The sequence below is a fragment of the Protomyctophum parallelum genome (assembly GCF_964188405.1).
Source record: "Protomyctophum parallelum genome assembly, chromosome: 21".
Taxonomy (NCBI): Eukaryota; Metazoa; Chordata; class Actinopteri; order Myctophiformes; family Myctophidae; genus Protomyctophum; species Protomyctophum parallelum.
The window spans coordinates 6,456,548-6,477,625 of NC_139713.1; the positions used below are offsets into that span (position 1 = coordinate 6,456,548).

At 47.5% G+C, this 21,078-nt stretch overlaps 1 protein-coding gene across 1 annotated transcript in view; it reads left to right on the forward strand.

Moving 5' to 3' along the window:
- actr1b (actin related protein 1B) overlaps positions 1-21,078 on the forward strand; it is a 29,504-nt gene that overhangs the window by 1,559 nt on the left and 6,867 nt on the right. The window contains exons 2-7 of the mRNA XM_083794215.1: positions 434-498; positions 1,105-1,180; positions 10,799-10,924; positions 12,514-12,638; positions 15,421-15,637; positions 16,434-16,526. Coding sequence (XP_083650341.1) covers positions 434-498; positions 1,105-1,180; positions 10,799-10,924; positions 12,514-12,638; positions 15,421-15,637; positions 16,434-16,526 — 702 coding nt within the window. The remainder of the gene's footprint in view (positions 1-433; positions 499-1,104; positions 1,181-10,798; positions 10,925-12,513; positions 12,639-15,420; positions 15,638-16,433; positions 16,527-21,078) is intronic.

A 21,078-nucleotide genomic window follows, 5' to 3' on the forward strand; every position in this document is an offset into this window, starting at 1 on the left:
TTTCACCCAGTGTCAATGATCTAATTTGCTTAGTCACATTTTAGTCACCTGGAATGTCTTCGTGTTCGTCTAGTTTTAGTTGACTAAATATCATAGGATTTTAGTCGACTAAATCTACAGTTGATTTAGTCGACTAAAATGTATTTTAGTCATGGATGCCGTCGTAATGGCTGATTTGACACAAGCTTTGAGCTCGTAGATCTCCTATTTTCAGCATGCAACCAAGTGTAAAATGACTTATAGTGGATCTCTTGTCCACTAGTCCCTTCCTAACATTTTAGTCTAGTTTTTATTTGTTGACAATTGTCAGTATATTTAGTCTTGCAGAACACGGCACATCTGCATATCGCTGCTCGTACATGTATGAATGAATGAATGAATGAATGAATGAATGAGTGACCTTGAATCATTCCCTCTGTCTTGTCTTTCTCAGGGCTCGGGGGTTATCAAGGCTGGCTTCGCAGGTGACCAGATCCCCAAATATTGCTTCCCCAACTAGTAAGTTGTCAATGAGCCTTCATATCACTGTGGTAAACAAAGTTATCATTTTTACCTTCTTCTTTTTTGAGCCCCTCCTATATTCAGCTATGGTGTCGAACACAAACATTAAATTCCCATTGACAATGAATGGAGAATTTACGTCATATGCGTCTGAGCAAATAGACATGTTACGTAATGATGATGTACGATGATAAGAGCGCCTAGCCTGGTTAATAAACCAGACTAATATCACACGGACCGCGGGATATTAGTCTGGGGAGGCTCAGCTTGGATTTCATTTCCAGGGAAACATTTTCTCTTTGACGCAATTGGTCAGAGCTACTGTCAGTCAAAGGTCTCAAGCATTGAAAGTCACTGTACCAAAGCCCGCCCATATTGCATACCGTGTCCCGATTGGCCGCCCACATTCTCTGGTGTAGGAAATGGGCGTACAATTGAGCCTCTCCAGACCGAAATCCGCTGGCAGGCAATTTATTTTTGCCAACGGCTGATTCGGTCTGGTTTATTAACCAGGCTAAAGAGCGCCCCTCTCTTCACACGGGTGTGATTTTTATCTGTAATGATGGAAATCAATAATTATAATGTCATGTTGTTCTTCCTCAGTGTGGGACGTCCCAAGCATGTGCGCGTGATGGCAGGAGCCCTAGAGGGGGATCTATTTATTGGACCCAAAGCAGAGGTACCACCCCCCCCCCCCCCCCACTGTCTCTCTTTAAGCAGAGGTACCACCCCCCCCCCCACTGTCTCTCTTTAAGCAGAGGTACCACCCCCCCCCCCCCACTGTCTCTCTTTAAGCAGAGGTACCACCCCCCCCCCCCCACTGTCTCTCTTTAAGCAGAGGTACCACCCCCCCCCCCCCACTGTCTCTCTTTAAGCAGAGGTACCACACACACACCCCACTGTCTCTCTTTAAGCAGAGGTACCACACACACACCCACTGTCTCTCTTTAAGCAGAGGTACCACACACACACCCCACTGTCTCTCTTTAAGCAGAGGTACCACACACACCCCCCACTGTCTCTCTTTAAGAAGAGGTACCACCCCCCCCCCCCCACTGTCTCTCTTTAAGCAGAGGTACCACCCCCCCCCCCCCACTGTCTCTCTTTAAGCAGAGGTACCACACACACACCCCACTGTCTCTCTTTAAGCAGAGGTACCACACACACACCCACTGTCTCTCTTTAAGCAGAGGTACCACACACACACCCCACTGTCTCTCTTTAAGCAGAGGTACCACACACACACCCCACTGTCTCTCTGTAAGCAGAGGTACCACACACACCCACTGTCTCTCTTTAAGCAGAGGTACCACACACACACACCCCACTGTCTCTCTTTAAGCAGAGGTACCACACACACACCCCACTGTCTCTCTTTAAGCAGAGGTACCACCCCCCCCCCCCCCACTGTCTCTCTTTAAGCAGAGGTACCACACACACACCCACTGTCTCTCTTTAAGCAGAGGTACCACCCCCCCCCCCCCCACTGTCTCTCTTTAAGCAGAGGTACCACACACACACCCACTGTCTCTCTTTAAGCAGAGGTACCACACACACACCCCACTGTCTCTCTTTAAGCAGAGGTACCACACACACACACCCCACTGTCTCTCTTTAAGCAGAGGTACCACACACACACCCCACTGTCTCTCTTTAAGCAGAGGTACCACCCCCCCCCCCCCCACTGTCTCTCTTTAAGCAGAGGTACCACACACACCCCACTGTCTCTCTTTAAGCAGAGGTACCACACACCCCCCCCCCCCCACTGTCTCTCTTTAAGCAGAGGTACCACACACACCCCACTGTCTCTCTTTAAGCAGAGGTACCACACCCCCCCCCCCCCACTGTCTCTCTTTAAGCAGAGGTACCACACCCCCCCCCCCCCCCACTGTCTCTCTTTAAGCAGAGGTACCACACCCCCCCCCCACTGTCTCTCTTTAAGCAGAGGTACCACACACACCCCACTGTCTCTCTTTAAGCAGAGGTACCACACCCCCCCCCCCCACTGTCTCTCTTTAAGCAGAGGTACCACACCCCCCCCCCCCCCCCACTGTCTCTCTTTAAGCAGAGGTACCACACACACACCCACTGTCTCTCTTTAAGCAGAGGTACCACACCCCCCCCCCCCACTGTCTCTCTTTAAGCAGAGGTACCACACCCCCCCCCCCCCCCCACTGTCTCTCTTTAAGCAGAGGTACCACACACACACCCCACTGTCTCTCTTTAAGCAGAGGTACCACCCCCCCCCCCCCCACTGTCTCTCTTTAAGCAGAGGTACCACACACACACCCACTGTCTCTCTTTAAGCAGAGGTACCACACACACACCCCACTGTCTCTCTTTAAGCAGAGGTACCACACACACACACCCCACTGTCTCTCTTTAAGCAGAGGTACCACACACACACCCCACTGTCTCTCTTTAAGCAGAGGTACCACCCCCCCCCCCCCCACTGTCTCTCTTTAAGCAGAGGTACCACACACACCCCACTGTCTCTCTTTAAGCAGAGGTACCACACACCCCCCCCCCCCCACTGTCTCTCTTTAAGCAGAGGTACCACACACACCCCACTGTCTCTCTTTAAGCAGAGGTACCACACCCCCCCCCCCCCACTGTCTCTCTTTAAGCAGAGGTACCACACCCCCCCCCCCCCCCACTGTCTCTCTTTAAGCAGAGGTACCACACCCCCCCCCCACTGTCTCTCTTTAAGCAGAGGTACCACACACACCCCACTGTCTCTCTTTAAGCAGAGGTACCACACCCCCCCCCCCCACTGTCTCTCTTTAAGCAGAGGTACCACACCCCCCCCCCCCCCCCACTGTCTCTCTTTAAGCAGAGGTACCACACCCCCCCCCCCCCACTGTCTCTCTTTAAGCAGAGGTACCACACCCCCCCCCCCCCCCCACTGTCTCTCTTTAAGCAGAGGTACCACACCCCCCCCCCCCCCCCCACTGTCTCTCTTTAAGCAGAGGTACCACACCCCCCCCCCACTGTCTCTCTTTAAGCAGAGGTACCACACACACACACCCACTGTCTCTCTTTAAGCAGAGGTACCACACCCCCCCCCCCCACTGTCTCTCTTTAAGCAGAGGTACCACACCCCCCCCCCCCACTGTCTCTCTTTAAGCAGAGGTACCACACACACACCCCACTGTCTCTCTTTAAGCAGAGGTACCACACCCCCCCCCCCCACTGTCTCTCTTTAAGCAGAGGTACCACACACACCCCACTGTCTCTCTTTAAGCAGAGGTACCACCCCCCCCCCCCCACTGTCTCTCTTTAAGCAGAGGTACCACACACACACCCCACTGTCTCTCTTTAAGCAGAGGTACCACACACACCCCACTGTCTCTCTTTAAGCAGAGGTACCACCCCCCCCCCCCCCACTGTCTCTCTTTAAGCAGAGGTACCACACCCCCCCCCCCCCACTGTCTCTCTTTAAGCAGAGGTACCACACACACACCCCACTGTCTCTCTTTAAGCAGAGGTACCACACACACACCCCACTGTCTCTCTTTAAGCAGAGGTACCACACACACACCCCACTGTCTCTCTTTAAGCAGAGGTACCACACACACCCCACTGTCTCTCTTTAAGCAGAGGTACCACCCCCCCCCCCCCACTGTCTCTCTTTAAGCAGAGGTACCACACACACCCCACTGTCTCTCTTTAAGCAGAGGTACCACACACACACCCCACTGTCTCTCTTTAAGCAGAGGTACCACACACACACCCCACTGTCTCTCTTTAAGCAGAGGTACCACACACACACCCCACTGTCTCTCTTTAAGCAGAGGTACCACACACACACCCCACTGTCTCTCTTTAAGCAGAGGTACCACACACACACCCCACTGTCTCTCTTTAAGCAGAGGTACCACACACACACACACACCACTGTCTCTCTTTAAGCAGAGGTACCACACACACCCCCCACTGTCTCTCTGTAAGCAGAGGTACCACACACACACCCCACTGTCTCTCTTTAAGCAGAGGTACCACCCCCCCCCCCCACTGTCTCTCTTTAAGCAGAGGTACCACACACACACCCCACTGTCTCTCTTTAAGCAGAGGTACCACACACACACCCCACTGTCTCTCTTTAACCCATTCTGACCTGAGATCAGATTCATATACAAGGTTTCCACTGGACACACACTGGTCTGATTAACCCATTCTGACCTGAGATCAGATTCTAAAAATGTCAGTCGCTCTTCGATTTTTCAAAAATAGCAGACCTACAAGCTCGTATCGCGCCACTCGGTGGCGCGATATGAGCTTGTAGATCTGCTATTTTTCAATAGCTAAAGCATAACATGATGCCAACACCAAAATGGGTGCCCGGTCAGAATGGGTTAAGCAGAGGTACCACACACACACACCCCACTGTCTCTCTTTAAGCAGAGGTACCACACACACACACCACTGTCTCTCTTTAAGCAGAGGTACCACACACACACCCCACTGTCTCTCTTTAAGCAGAGGTACCACACACACACACCACTGTCTCTCTTTAAGCAGAGGTACCACACACACACCCACTGTCTCTCTTTAAGCAGAGGTACCACACACACACACCCCACTGTCTCTCTTTAAGCAGAGGTACCACACACACACACCCCACTGTCTCTCTTTAAGCAGAGGTATCACACACACACACCCCACTGTCTCTCTTTAAGCAGAGGTACCACACCCCCCCCCCCCACTGTCTCTCTTTAAGCAGAGGTACCACACACACACCCCACTGTCTCTCTTTAAGCAGAGGTACCACCCCCCCCCCCCCCCCCACTGTCTCTCTTTAAGCAGAGGTACCACCCCCCCCCCCCCCCACTGTCTCTCTTTAAGCAGAGGTACCACACACACACACACCCCACTGTCTCTCTTTAAGCAGAGGTACCACCCCCCCCCCCCCCCCCACTGTCTCTCTTTAAGCAGAGGTACCACCCCCCCCCCCCCCCCACTGTCTCTCTTTAAGCAGAGGTACCACCCACACACCCCACTGTCTCTCTCTAAGCAGAGGTACCACACACACACACACCCCACTGTCTCTCTTTAAGCAGAGGTACCACACACACACCCCACTGTCTCTCTTTAAGCAGAGGTACCACACACACCCCCCACTGTCTCTCTTTAAGCAGAGGTACCACACACACCCCCCACTGTCTCTCTTTAAGCAGAGGTACCACACACACACACCCCACTGTCTCTCTTTAAGCAGAGGTACCACACACCCCCCACTGTCTCTCTTTAAGCAGAGGTACCACACACACACACACCCCACTGTCTCTCTTTAAGCAGAGGTACCACACACACACCCCACTGTCTCTCTTTAAGCAGAGGTACCACACACACCCCACTGTCTCTCTTTAAGCAGAGGTACCACACACACACACACCCCACTGTCTCTCTTTAAGCAGAGGTACCACCCCCCCCCCCCCCCCCACTGTCTCTCTTTAAGCAGAGGTACCACCCCCCCCCCCCCCCCCACTGTCTCTCTTTAAGCAGAGGTACCACACACACACCCCACTGTCTCTCTTTAAGCAGAGGTACCACACACACACCCCACTGTCTCTCTTTAAGCAGAGGTACCACACACACACCCCACTGTCTCTCTTTAAGCAGAGGTACCACACACACACCCCACTGTCTCTCTTTAAGAAGAGGTACCACACACCCCCCCCACTGTCTCTCTTTCCAAGCCTCTGATCTTCTAATTCACCCTTTGTCAAGTCCCGTCCGTGGCTGCGCCCCCTCTTCGCACCCATTGGTTGCCGTTTCGTGGTTGGACAAAAATCCTCTCTCTCTCTCTCTCTCTCTCTCCGTCCACTACCATTGAAATAACATGTTTTTCAGTTGCTTCATATTGATATTCTGTGCACTCAATTGTTATTTTTTAACTTTGTGTCAGTGAAAAAGGGACATCACAGATGCAGCATGGTGACTGCAGGGCATAATATCATGTTTGTTTTTAGTTTTTTCCAAAAAAGATGTTTTAGCAAATTCAACATAAACAAGGCGGAACCAGGGGGCGGAACAAGGCCGAAAGAGCCTGCTGGTTGGTCAGTCAGGGACCAATCAGACAAAGGGTGAATTATTATAAAAATAAACCAAAATAGACTCCTCAGTTGACTTACATTGTACAGTCAATGACACACACAGGTCTTCAAAGTCATTATTTTAGCATTAGCACACAAGTGAACACACAGCACATTCTGCTGGTCTTGTGTAGACCAGACCAGACATCTATTCCACAATCTCTTGATGCTACGTATATATATAAGTCTGGATTCTGGAACTACACCTGTAAGGGTGGAGAAGGTTCTTGGTCACAACAAGAGCAGGAAGTGCTGACCAGCTGGTATAATCCGAAGTTAGGTCTTGGCGATATCTTTACCTTTATGGACAAGTTAAAAAAAAAACTTGAATTGCAAGGCTTAGTTTTAGATTCTCAAACAGACTAGATTGAAGATGATAATCCGACAGAGGACAATCCTGGCAAGATGCCTTATATAAGGAGGGGATGACGTCACAACTAGGTAGGCGTGACATCAGCCCTGACAACACCTCTCCGAAAGCCGAGTTGGTTTTAATGTCTGCAGTTTCACAACAATTGGTTGTTCTGACAACAATTGTAACCTGCAACACTGAATTAGTTGTTTTAACAGTTTCCGTGCCGGGAATGGATTACTCCAGGTTACTGTCGCTGCCGACCCCGCTAATACCGCTTTTTGTTTTATGTGTTTAATCCGCTGTATTGTAATAAATAAAAAGAAAATCCGTCTTCGTCGCGGAGAAAGAGAGTAGATGCATTCGCTTTGATGACGAAACCGGAAATCGTCACATGCTGTGGGCTGCTAGGGCTTCTGGGAAATTGAGGCCAATGGAAATGCATGGGGTGCAACGCCTCATTGAGACGAGTCTTGTGTGCGTCTTCCGGGTGCACCAAGATGGTGGATGCTACGCTCGGATCATAACAAACCACGGGAGCTTTTTTTGCTGGATTTTCGCGGATTAAAAGCCCAAATAATTCAGCGTATGCTCTAAAGGTAATACAACAATCTCGGCAGTGAAGGGGGGTTGATTAAAATGCGGGTTAAGCGTGAAAAACAGTCTTAATAACCTCGCCTCACCAGGCTTTCCACCTCGGAGGAAAGCCTGGTCTCTGTTCCAAAAGCGCTGTGTGTGTGAACCGGTCTGGGGCGGATGATATTGCTACGTCATGTTGTAGTGGCAGCGGTGGCCGAACGGTTTGCGGAGCGACCTTGATACCGAAAGGTCGCCAGTTCGAATCCCCGGACCGGCACGTTAAAATTACCACCGCTGAAGTGCCCTTGAGCAAGGCATTGAACCCCTACCATGAAATGTTCTATGAGCAGGGTGTGGCTGCCTGACGACTACAAAACAATACTACAACATGACGTAGCGATATCATCCGCTTCTGACCGGAGACATAAACCCGAAAATGGAATGCTTGCCCAGGCTAATTTTTTAATGCATTAATTTCACACATCTTAGTCTGAAAAACAACATTTTAGGCATCAAACTACATTGACTACTACACAAAATCTGTTCCTCTCATGATGACCCAAACCCATTACATGATGTTTTTAGCTGAGCATGAAGAATAGTTCCGTCCTCAGTTTTCATTGTATGTCCAGGACAGCTTGCTGGCCAGAGTCGTGGCCAGTCGTTTTTCCCCCTTCACAACCACAGGTCCATGGTGCACACACACACACACACACACACACACACACACACACACACACACACACACACACACACACACACACACACACATGCACCATGGACCTGTGGTTGTGAAGGGGGAAAAAGGTGTAATTTGTATGCCTTTTAACAACCCATTCAGGACGGGAACCCCTTTTGGGGTTCCCTAAGCATTTTGTTATACTTTAGCTATTGACAAATAGCAGATGTACAAGCTACGACCTTGTAGATCTGCTGTTTTTTTTTTTTTTTTTTTGTGAAAATTCGACGCAAATCTTTGCATATATATTCTTTCAGAGCGAATGTTTTTAACTCAAATCTTTGCTTCTGGGGGTGGGGGGGACCCCGGGAACAACATATTTTGCATATTTTCTGCAGCCAAATACAGATAATTCTGGGGGTCCTTGACATTTAAAAGGTTTGAGCACCACTGACATAGAAATAGGTTTTTCAGAAGGATTAGGATTTAGAAGACATTTTTGTTAGAATCAGCCTCAGGTCTAAATGGGTTAACCCTAGTTGGTCTCTCTATAGAGCAGGGGTCCTCAACTAGAAATGATGAAGGTCCACAAATATTTTTTTGAATAAGACAGAGGTCCGGTCCCATGCGCGGCGTCCATCGGAGAGCGGGGCTCTATGCCCGTTTAGTATGGTCAAGCCAAGCTTATACAAATCAGATCCCCTTCCACCCAACTAATAATGGGGTGCAGAGTGCAGGCCCGGAGTGGAACTCCAAATCAGGCCGGGAGTTATACGCCCTGGCAGGCCACACTGTGCGCGCAGCGCGCGCCAGAATTTTGGGGGCCCTTGGGGGACATTTTGGGGGCCTTTGCAGCAATTTCACATGAGAAATGTACCATCTGATGTTATTTATATTATTAACTTAAAAAAAAAAAAGTTTTTTTTTTTTTTGGGTGGTCCGCAAAGAGGTGGTCCGCGGTCCGGTCGCGGACCGCGGTCCGCCAGTTGAATACCCCTGCTATAGAGGCTTTGTGTGTGACATCATCGTACCCAGAAGAAAACAAAAAACTACTTTCTGGCCTTGACGGCACATACTGTACATCCAAACAGAAAAGTCCTATTATATATGATTGTATAAACAATGTGAAACTCGCCGACATTACAGCTGTACGGTCAGAAAGATTGAATTATCTCTATTTCTACCTGCAAAGCTTTTGTTTCATGAAAACCCACCATAGACCTGTTATGAGCTACTTTCTGTCAATAAAATCCATGCAGGTGATTATTCTTACATACAATTATTCTTCATTTATTAGTCAGTGTTGGTGTTGCCGTCCTTCTTACCCGGTTAACCTTATCTCTGTCCTTCTAAAGTGTTATTCATACAGTCTGATTTATCGGTGGTGAGGTGACCACCGCAACTACAGCATGACGTCACCGAGCCGCGGTGTCATGTACCGTACAGTGTGGTACGGTAACACGACCGCTCAGGACTGCAACAGGTTGCAGAGGACCGTTAACCCATTCTGACGGTCAGAATGGGTTAACGGTCCTCTGCAACCTGTTGCAGTCATTGTACATTATATATATACTCAAATTGACATTGAGCTTTTTTGTTAAATAAACATTTGACCTCTTATTTAAGTTATTTTATACCATTTTGGAACCGAAATAGGGAACCGTTAAGAACCGGAATCGATAAGCAGAACCGGAATCGGTACCGGTCTCGAAAAAATCCTAACGATACCCATCCCTATTCTGACCTGAGATCAGATTCATACGAGGTTTCCGACTGGACACACACTGGTCTGATGAACCCATTCTGACCTGAGATCAGATTCTAAAAAATGTCATTCGTTCTTCGATTTTTCCAAAAATAGCAGACCTACAAGCTCGTATCGCGCCACTCGGTGGCGCGATATGAGCTTGTAGATCTGCTATTTTTAAATAGCTAAAGCACGACATGATGCTGACACCAAAATGGGTTCCCGGTCAGAATGGGTTAAAACAGCAGCTAAAATCATCGGCAGCACAGAATTACCCAGTCTCCATAACATCCACACCACTCGTTGTATGAAAAAAGCCCACAACATCATTAAAGACACCAGCCATCCCGCAAATACCCTGTTCAAACAACTCCCTTCCAAAAAACGCTACCAGAGCATCAGATCTCGCACCATCCGTCTCAGTAACAGTTTCTACCCCCAGGCAGGCTGCTGAACAGCTGACCTTGAACTGTATTGCACTATTTTGTCACTTCACTTTTTCCTGTTTTTTTTGTCTTTTTCTTGCACTATAGATGTTGTTTATGTAAGACTGAGAGTGCTCTGAGCAAAATAATTTTCATTGTATTTATACTCTGTATCTATACACATGACAAATAAACCTGAACCTGAACCTGAACCTGAAGAGCAAACCGCCGCTCCCCCAGCCTTTCTCTCTGTTTTTCCTCACCACCGCTCCACGTTATTACAGCTCCGGTGGTCACCTCACCACCGGAGCGGTGGTCACCTCACCACCGGAGCGGTGGTCACCACACCACCGAAAATCCAGACTTCTGAATGAATAGGCCTTTTTCCCCGGTTGAGCGTTTCTCTGTCTGTCCCTCCAGGAGCACCGCGGCCTGCTGTCGGTGCGGTATCCCATGGAACATGGAATAGTGAACGACTGGAACGACATGGAGAGGATCTGGCAGTACGTCTACTCCAAGGAGCAGCTGCAGACCTTCTCGGAAGAGGTTGGTCCTCATCCATTATTATTATTATTATTAATATTCGATCTGCTGCTGATATACTTACACACGTCCGTCCATAAGCGCTCTAATGGTGACTTGTAGCCATTAGCGGAGACTGGCCCCAGTCTCTTAATTTGACCTGAGATCAGATTCTAAAAATGTCTTCTACATCCTGACAGTTTTCTAAAAAAAAAGCTATGTTTCTATGTCAGTCGTCGTTCTTCTATTTAAAAAAAATAGCAGACCTACAAGCTCGTAGCGCGCCACTCGGTGGCGCGCTATGAGCTTGTAGATCTGCTATTTTTCAATAGCTAAAGCACAACATAATGCTAACACCAAAAGGGGTTCTTCCAAAAAGAGGTCAGTGTGACAGTGTGAGATGTAGATCTCAGGCTGCATTGTTGAACACCATTCCCTTGGCCTGCCCTTCATGTTGCTACTGTACGTAACTCCACCCTACAGTATATTATTATTATACTTATAGTATTTTAGTTGACTAGAGTCACCCAGGAGTCTCTACTTTAGTCCTTCACCTACTTTTTTGTGTCTACACTAACACCAAATCGGCCAATCACAAGCTCGTCGTGAGTCGACGTGTTGTAACTTGCTTTGAGATTTGCTATTCTTTTTGCCGAATGTTCGCCCCCAGAATAGGGACACTATAGAGCGTCGCAGTCCCGCCCCCGTACCAAGGCCCAGGAAATGATTCTCCGTTCATTTTCCTCATAGTCTTTTCAGAAAGTATTTATTTAAATACGTTTATATGCCGCGGACAAAGACAACTCTTGTCGTGACAAATCATGACGACAAACACAATTTTTCGGAGCTGAACAAATAATTAGAAAGAAGAAGAAAACGGCAGGTTACAACAACACTTTCTTTTTTAGTTGGCTTTGTACGACGCTTATAAGGTCTTTAAATAAATACTTTTTTAAATGTCTATGGGAAAAATGCATTGGGAACTATTTCCTGGGCCTGGCGTTGTCATGAAAGGGGGCGGGACTGCGATGCTCTATAGTCTATCTATAGGGTTCATGTGGTTAACGTCAGACAAAACGCAGGGGTGATAATGCCTTCCTGTCTGTCTGTCTGTCTGTCTGTCTGTCTGTCTGTCTGTCTGTCTGTCTGTGGTTAATCACACAAATCGCTGCACCACGTGTCTCGTCTCGTGTGTGTGTTTGCCAGCCACACACACTCGTGCTGCTGCTTATTTCTTGAAATATTAACTTATTTAGTTTTTCCTTTTTTCACAGTGTTGTTTATTCAAGATTTCAGGGTATACAGTAAATCAAATCAAAATGACATAACACAATATCTGTGACACACCCATGCTAACGATGATACCATGTCCAAATATGCATTCACAGATATTATATGTATACTATATATTATATGTAATAGATGACTGACATAGACATGATGGATACATGCTTTGCACTGTCGGGCACGCCCTTCTAGTTGGACTGCACGCACGCACACACGCACGCACACACAGACAGACAGACAGACAGACACAATCTTGCATCACAATATCGTCTTATTATCAAAGCACAATTGCATTCAATTCTCTCTCTCTCTCTCTCTCTGTATAGCATCCTGTGCTGCTAACTGAAGCTCCCCTCAACCCCAGTAAAAACCGGGAGAAAGCTGCGGAAGTGTTTTTCGAGACCTTCAACGTTCCTGCTCTCTTCATCTCAATGCAGGCCGTTCTTAGCCTGTGAGTCTGCCTTATGGATATAATATCTACTGCTAAGTAATTGTGTGCGTGTGTGTGTGTGTGTGTGTGTGTGTGTGCGTGGTTTGTATTGATGAGGGGTTCGTGCACTGTAACCCTACCTACTACAATCTCTCTCTCTCTGCTGTCGTGGACGGCCTGTTCTTGCTGACATCATGTCCTGCATTGACATTCCCGTTCTCTCTCTCTCGGTCATTGAATGTGAGCTCTCTGTCTCTACGACAATTATTTCCAACCCTATTATTTGCCGATGTCTTTCCCATAGATTTAAATGCAGAAACACTAGCCAGCCGAGCAGAGTGAATGTCCTGCCGTCCGTGGCTGCCCCAGTAACAAACACTGTGGTCACTTGGATCTTTTTCTCTTGCCATCTTTCTTTGAGAGGCGCGCGGCTATAGCCCCTTCTATGTTGTGTTCGTATAGAGACGCTCAACAAAGCCGGATGCACCACGGCTGTAGATTCGAGCCCACAGCCTCGGCAGAGGGTGGGCAGGCACTTTGCCGCTGCGCCACCCGTGTGCAACTTCAATATCTCTTGCCATCTTGATCCAAAATTGTCTAAATGGAGATCATCAACTGAGCCTGCTCAGCATATCTACTCACACCACAGAGCATGAGAACAGTGCACCTGTATAGAAGCATCTGTATTCCTTTCATGTATTGCCAGTTTATTTTTGTAACTACTAGAATGATTCATTCTAAAATTAGTAATGCCAATCCAAGCTAGGAACAAAAGCCCAAGTCAGTCGCCTGTGCTTATCGACGTGCACCACGCCATGCTGATGCACAATGGGATTTTCAGACTTTTCTTTTTTAGACTTCTTTAATGCTTATTTTCTATTCCTTTTTTTCCAATTCAAATCTTTTCTTAACTCTTTCAAACTTCACGCGTGAAGGCCGGCACAAAGTATTAATCAGGCATTACGCGCCCGTCAAACCGACTAATTGATTGATTCAAATCTTATATTTAGTCAACTTAAACTAGACTAATATAAAGGTTCAGATGACTAAACTGTGACCAAAGTTAAATGAGAATTTTGCTGTCACTGGTCTGTTGTATGACGCAGTGGTTTTCAACCAGTGGTCCTTGAGGGGGGGTTCCAGGTGGTCCCCAGCTAAATGATGGAGAGTTGGTAAACAAATCCTTATGCCATACACCATTTCACATTTGCGTTTACAGCATGTTACATACATTATATTCATAATCCATTGCATTACAGCCCATAGTTATATAGATAGTACTCTGTCTTTTCTCCCACACTTGACAAATAATATCTGCCACAACAAAAGTCCCTTTGGCAAAACATATCAATTTTTTTCATAATCATTTAACTCTAGGAAGTCCCCACAAATGGAAGACATCTTGTTAGCCAGACTTTCTCTTATGTCATCATATTTAGGACAATAAAAATAAATCACAGAAGAAGCATTATCTCTCTTCTTCTGGAGTGGCATTAAACCTGCCAGTCTCCAGTGCCAATGGTAATGTTCCTGACCATATTTGTGCACAGAGAGATCGTTGTCTTTTGATTAATTTAACAAACGCATGGAAAAGGTTGAAATGGACTAGTATAAGGCTATAATAATAACAACCCCTTTTGGTGTTAGCATTATGTTATGCTTTAGCTATTGAAAAAGAGCAGATCTACAAGCTCATAGCGCGCCACCGAGTGGCGTGCTATGAGCTTGTAGGTCTGCTATTTTTGAAAAATCGAAGAACCATTGACATAGAAACATAGCTTTTTCAGAAAACTGTCATTTTCTTTTTTTTTTTTTTTTTTTTTTTTTTTTTTTTGCGGCTTACGCCTTTTATTGATTTTTTTTTAAGGGACAGATAGTAGGCTGACAGGAAACGGGAGAGAGATGGGGGGATGACATGCGGTAAAGGCCGTGTCGGGTTCGGGAGTCGAACCCGCGGCACACCGCGACTGGATCACCAGTCCGGTGCCCAGACCGTTACGCTACGGCCTGGGCCAAAACTGTCATTTTCAAACAGACATTTTTAGAATCTGATCTCCGGTTAAAATGGGATAATCATGGGATGTATGTCTCCTCAGATACGCCACAGGCCGTTCCACCGGTGTAGTACTGTATTAATAATAATGATAATAATAATAATGCATGTCTCCTCAGATACGCCACAGGCCGTACCACCGGTGTAGTACTGTATTAATAATAATAATAATAACAGGATGTATGTCTCCTCAGATACGCCACAGGCCGTACCACCGGTGTAGTACTGTATTAATAATAATAATAATAATCATAGGATGTATGTCTCCTCAGATACGCCACAGGCTGTACCACCGGTGTAGTACTGTATTAATAATAATAATAATAATAATAATAATAGGATGTATGTCTCCTCAGATACGCCACAGGCCGTACCACCGGTGTAGTACTGTATTAATAATAATAATAATAATAATAATGCATGTCTCCTCAGATACGCCACAGGCCGTACCACCGGTGTAGTACTGTATTAATAATAATAATAATAATAATAATAATAATAGGATGTATGTCTCCTTAGATACGCCACAGGCTGTACCACCGGTGTCGTACTGTATTAATAATAATGATAATAATAATAGGATGTATGTCTCCTCAGATACGCCACAGGCCGTACCACCGGTGTAGTACTGTATTAATAATAATGATAATAATAATAGGATGTATGTCTCCTCAGATACGCCACAGGCCGTACCACCGGTGTAGTACTGTATTAATAATAATAATAATAATAGGATGTATGTCTCCTCAGATACGCCACAGGCCGTACCACCGGCGTGGTCCTGGATGCCGGTGACGGTGTGACCCACGTGGTGCCCATCTACGAGGGCTTCGCCATCCCCCACTCCATCATGCGCGTGGACATCGCCGGCAGGGACGTGTCGCGCTACCTCCGTCTGCTATTACGCAAGGAGGGCTACAACTTCAACACCTCGGCGGAGTTCGAGGTGGTCCGCACCATCAAAGAGGTGAGGAATGGAAGGGGCCCGAGGTGGTATGTTGTTGTTGTTGTTGTTTGTCTGTGTTTTCTGTCAACCTGTGATAGACTTTTAAAAGGGCCGATGTTCACAAATGCCGCCCAATTTCCTTTTACTCCAGCAATTCTGTTACATCGTGTGCGTGCGTGCGTGCATAGATTAAAATAGGGTGCATTTTGCATCCCAAAATGCAGTTTATAGTTAAAGGTATATTCAGTGATTTCACTCAAAAAACCTTAGGTTTCGTTTTTGGCTGTGGGACCCAGCCTTTCGTCCAATCAGGATAGAGAGTCAAAAACGAAACCTAAGGTTTTTTGACCCCCAGGGGTTAACTGGGGACAGGGAGGAACTCCTTATATGGCCAGCACACTCTATAGTAGGGAGGATTATCACAACAAAACAAAAAAATAAGTGATATTTGAATTAAGTGTAATCACTGAATATACCTTTAAGGGACGCAATAAAACAACCACCTCTGCATCCAGAGTATGCTGTACTACTGTACTGTTTTTTATTCTAGTTCATTTTGATAGCTTTAGTTATAATAATAATTTCTTCCTCTGTTTTCTATAATATAACCACATTATAACCATATCAAATGAAATGGGAGTTAAATGCTGCACATTGTAAAAATGGCAAAAGATGACTCCTAACGTCGTTGGAAGTGGGACTCATTACTTTGAAAACCTATTTACATCACTGTGCGTGTGTGTGATAATAAAATCACCTTCTCTGGTCTTGAACAACATTTGCTCACAAAGCGTTGGTTGTGTGTCCATCTCTGCAGAGGGCCTGCTATCTGTCCCTTAACCCCCAGAAGGATGAGACTCTAGAAACAGAGAAGGCTCAGTACATACTCCCCGATGGAAGCACATTAAATGTAAGTAACGCACAAGATCATTGCCTTGGGATTTGTAACGATTCACTCGACTCACGATACGATTAGTATCACGAGATGAGGTTCACGATACGAGTTTTCACGATATTTTAAACAAACAATATTTTCCAGAATTTATTTATTTATTTTTTATATCATTTATCTTCCCCACCCCCCCCGAGCTTTTTTCCATCATCACCTGGGCACAGTCACAGACACACACAGCTCCCCTCTACAGTCACAGACACACACAGCTCCCCTCTACAGTCACAGACACACACAGCTCCCCTCTACAGTCACAGACACACACAGCTCCCCTCTACAGTCACAGACACACACAGCTCCCCTCTACAGTCACAGACACACACAGCTCCCCTCTACAGTCACAGACACACACAGCTCCCCTCTACAGTCACAGACACACACAGCTCCCCTCTACAGTCACAGACACACACAGCTCCCCTCTACAGTCACAGACACACACAGCTCCCCTCTACAGTCACAGACACACACAGCTCCCCTCTACAGTCACAGACACACACAGCTCCCCTCTACAGTCACAGACACACACAGCTCCCCTCTACAGTCACAGACACACACAGCTCCCCTCTACAGTCACAGACACACACAGCTCCCCTCTACAGTCACAGACACACACAGCTCCCCTCTACAGTCACAGACACACACAGCTCCCCTCTACAGTCACAGACACACACAGCTCCCCTCTACAGTCACAGACACACACAGCCCCCCTCTACAGTCACAGACACACACAGCCCCCCTCTACAGTCACAGACACACACAGCTCCCCTCTACAGTCACAGACACACACAGCTCCCCTGTACAGTCACAGACACACACAGCTCCTCTCTACAGTCACATACACACACAGCTCCCCTCTACAGTCACAGACACACACAGCTCCCCTCTACAGACACACACAGCTCCCCTCTACAGTCACAGACACACACAGCTCCCCTCTACAGTCACAGACACACACAGCCCCCCTCTACAGTCACAGACACACACAGCTCCCCTCTACAGTCACAGACACACACAGCTCCCCTCTACAGTCACAGACACACACAGCTCACCTCTACAGTCACAGACACACACACACACAGCTCCACTCTACAGTCACAGACACACACAGCTCCACTCTACAGTCACAGACACACACAGCTCCCCTCTACAGTCACAGACACACACAGCTCCCCTCTACAGTCACAGACACACACAGCTCCCCACTACAGTCACAGACACACACAGCTCCCCTCTACAGTCACAGACACACACAGCTCCCCTCTACAGTCACAGACACACACAGCTCCCCTCTACAGTCACAGACACACACAGCTCCCCACTACAGTCACAGACACACACAGCTCCCCTCTACAGTCACAGACACACACAGCTCCCGTCTACAGTCACAGACACACACAGCTCCCCTCTACAGTCACAGACACACACAGCTCCCCTCTACAGTCACAGACACACACAGCTCCCCTCTACAGTCACAGACACACACAGCTCCCCTCTACAGTCACAGACACACACAGCTCCCCTCTACAGTCACAGACACACACAGCTCCCCTCTACAGTCACAGACACACACACAGCTCCCCTCTACAGTCACAGACACACACACAGCTCCCCTCTACAGTCACAGACACACACACACACACAGCTCCCCTCTACAGTCACAGACACACACAGCTCCCCTCTACAGTCACAGACACACACAGCTCCCCTCTACAGTCACAGACACACACAGCTCCCCTCTACAGTCACAGACACACACAGCTCCCCTCTACAGTCACAGACACACACACACACACACACAGCTCCCCTCTACAGTCACAGACACACACAGCTCCCCTCTACAGTCACAGACACACACAGCTCCCCTCTACAGTCACAGACACACACAGCTCTCCTCTACAGTCACAGACACACACAGCTCCCCTCTACAGTCACAGACACACACAGCTCCCCTCTACAGTCACAGACACACACAGCTCCCCTCTACAGTCACAGACACACACAGCTCCCCTCTACAGTCACAGACACACACACAGCTCCCCTGTACAGTCACAGACACACACAGCTCCCCTCTACAGTCACAGACACACACAGCTCCCCTCTACAGTCACAGACACACACAGCTCCCCTCTACAGTCACAGACACACACAGCTCACCTCTACAGTCACAGACACACACACAGCTCCCCTCTACAGTCACAGACACACACACACACAGCTCCCCTCTACAGTCACAGACACACACAGCTCCCCTCTACAGTCACAGACACACACAGCTCCCCTCTACAGTCACAGACACACACAGCTCCCCTCTACAGTCACAGACACACACACACACACACACACACAGCTCCCCTCTACAGTCACAGACACACACAGCTCCCCTCTACAGTCACAGACACACACAGCTCCCCTCTACAGTCACAGACACACACAGCTCCCCTCTACAGTCACAGACACACACAGCTCTCCTCTACAGTCACAGACACACACAGCTCCCCTCTACGGTCACAGACACACACAGCTCTCCTCTACAGTCACAGACACACACAGCTCCCCTCTACAGTCACAGACACACACAGCTCCCCTCTACAGTCACAGACACACACAGCTCCCCTCTACAGTCACAGACACACACAGCTCCCCTGTACAGTCACAGACACACACAGCTCCCCTCTACAGTCACAGACACACACAGCTCCCCTGTACAGTCACAGACACACACAGCTCCCCTCTACAGTCACAGACACACACAGCTCCCCTCTACAGTCACAGACACACACAGCTCCCCTCTACAGTCACAGACACACACAGCTCCCCTCTACAGTCACAGACACACCCAGCTCCCCTCTACAGTCACAGACACACCCAGCTCCCCTCTACAGTCACAGACACACACAGCTCCCCTCTACAGTCACAGACACACACAGCTCCCCTCTACAGTCACAGACACACACAGCTCCCCTCTACAGTCACAGACACACACAGCTCCCCTCTACAGTCACAGACACACACAGCTCCCCTCTACAGTCACAGACACACACAGCTCCCCTCTACAGTCACAGACACACACAGCTCCCCTCTACAGTCACAGACACACACAGCTCCCCTCTACAGTCACAGACACACACAGCTCCCCTCTACAGTCACAGACACACACAGCTCCCCTCTACAGTCACAGACACACACAGCTCCCCTGTACAGTCACAGACACACACAGCTCCCCTGTACAGTCACAGACACACACAGCTCCCCTGTACAGTGCTCTACTACTGAAAGTGATATGATGGAATATGACTAGACTAAAGCTCACATTTCACATCACACACCATAATTCACTAGCCCCCCTAATTTTTTTTTGGATTTTTTTATTTAAATAAATCAATTAATATCGATATATATCGATATCATGCCTACCATTTAGGCATTTTTGCAGATGCTCTTAATCAAGAGCGATTTACACTAAGCAAGAACAACACATGGTAATACATCAAATACATAAAATCATCAAGAATCATACAAAGTCATACGATTTGTCAGTCCCACACGTTACCGCAGTGAAATTTGTTCTCCGCATTTGACCCATCTCTTGGAGCGGTGAGCTGCAGCCACTCTGCAACCAACCAGTAGGGGTCAGCAGAGTCTAGACCAAATGTATTTATAACAGAATTTATGACAGAAAATGCACAATTTATATAGTTTATTAAGATAGTCTTCCCTCAAAGGGGCGACTGTGGCTCAAGAGGTAGAGCAGGTCGTCCAATGATCCATGGGTCGGCGGTTCGAATCCCGGCTCCTCCTGTCTACATGTCGAAGTGTCCTTGGGCAAGACACTGAACCCCAAATTGCTCCCGATGTGCTGGTTGGTACCTTGCATGGCTTCCGCCGCAATCGGTGTATGGATGTGTGTGTGAATGGGTGAATGTAATGCACAATCTATGTAAAGCGCCTTGGATAAAAGCGCTATATAAATGCACCATTTATTTACCATTTACCATTTACCAAAGTTGCAATGTAACACAACAGCTCTGTTTACACATTTATTTTATTCCTATTTATATTCAATATTTAATTGTAAATACATTGTTTTGTGTTTTATTTACGTTTTCTCATGCCAGTAAAGCTCCTTTGAATTTAAATAGAATTGACTAGGGGGCGGGGCTAGGGGTACAACTAGAATTGGGAAATGGCATAATTACTAAATTGGGCATAAATTGAAAAGGGGGGGGGGGGGGGTTGCATGGATTAACCCATTCTGACCTGAGATCAGATTCATACGAGGTTTCCACTGGACACACACTGGTCTGATTAACCCATTCTGACCTGAGATCAGATTTTCAAAAATGTCAGTCGCTCTTTGGATTTTTCAAAAATAGCAGATCTACAAGCTCGTAGCGCGCCACCGAGTGGCGCGCTACGAGCTTGTAGATCTGCTATTTTTCAATAGCTAAAGCATAACATGATGCTAACACCAAAATGGGTTCCCGTTCAGAATGGGTTAAACCTAATTACA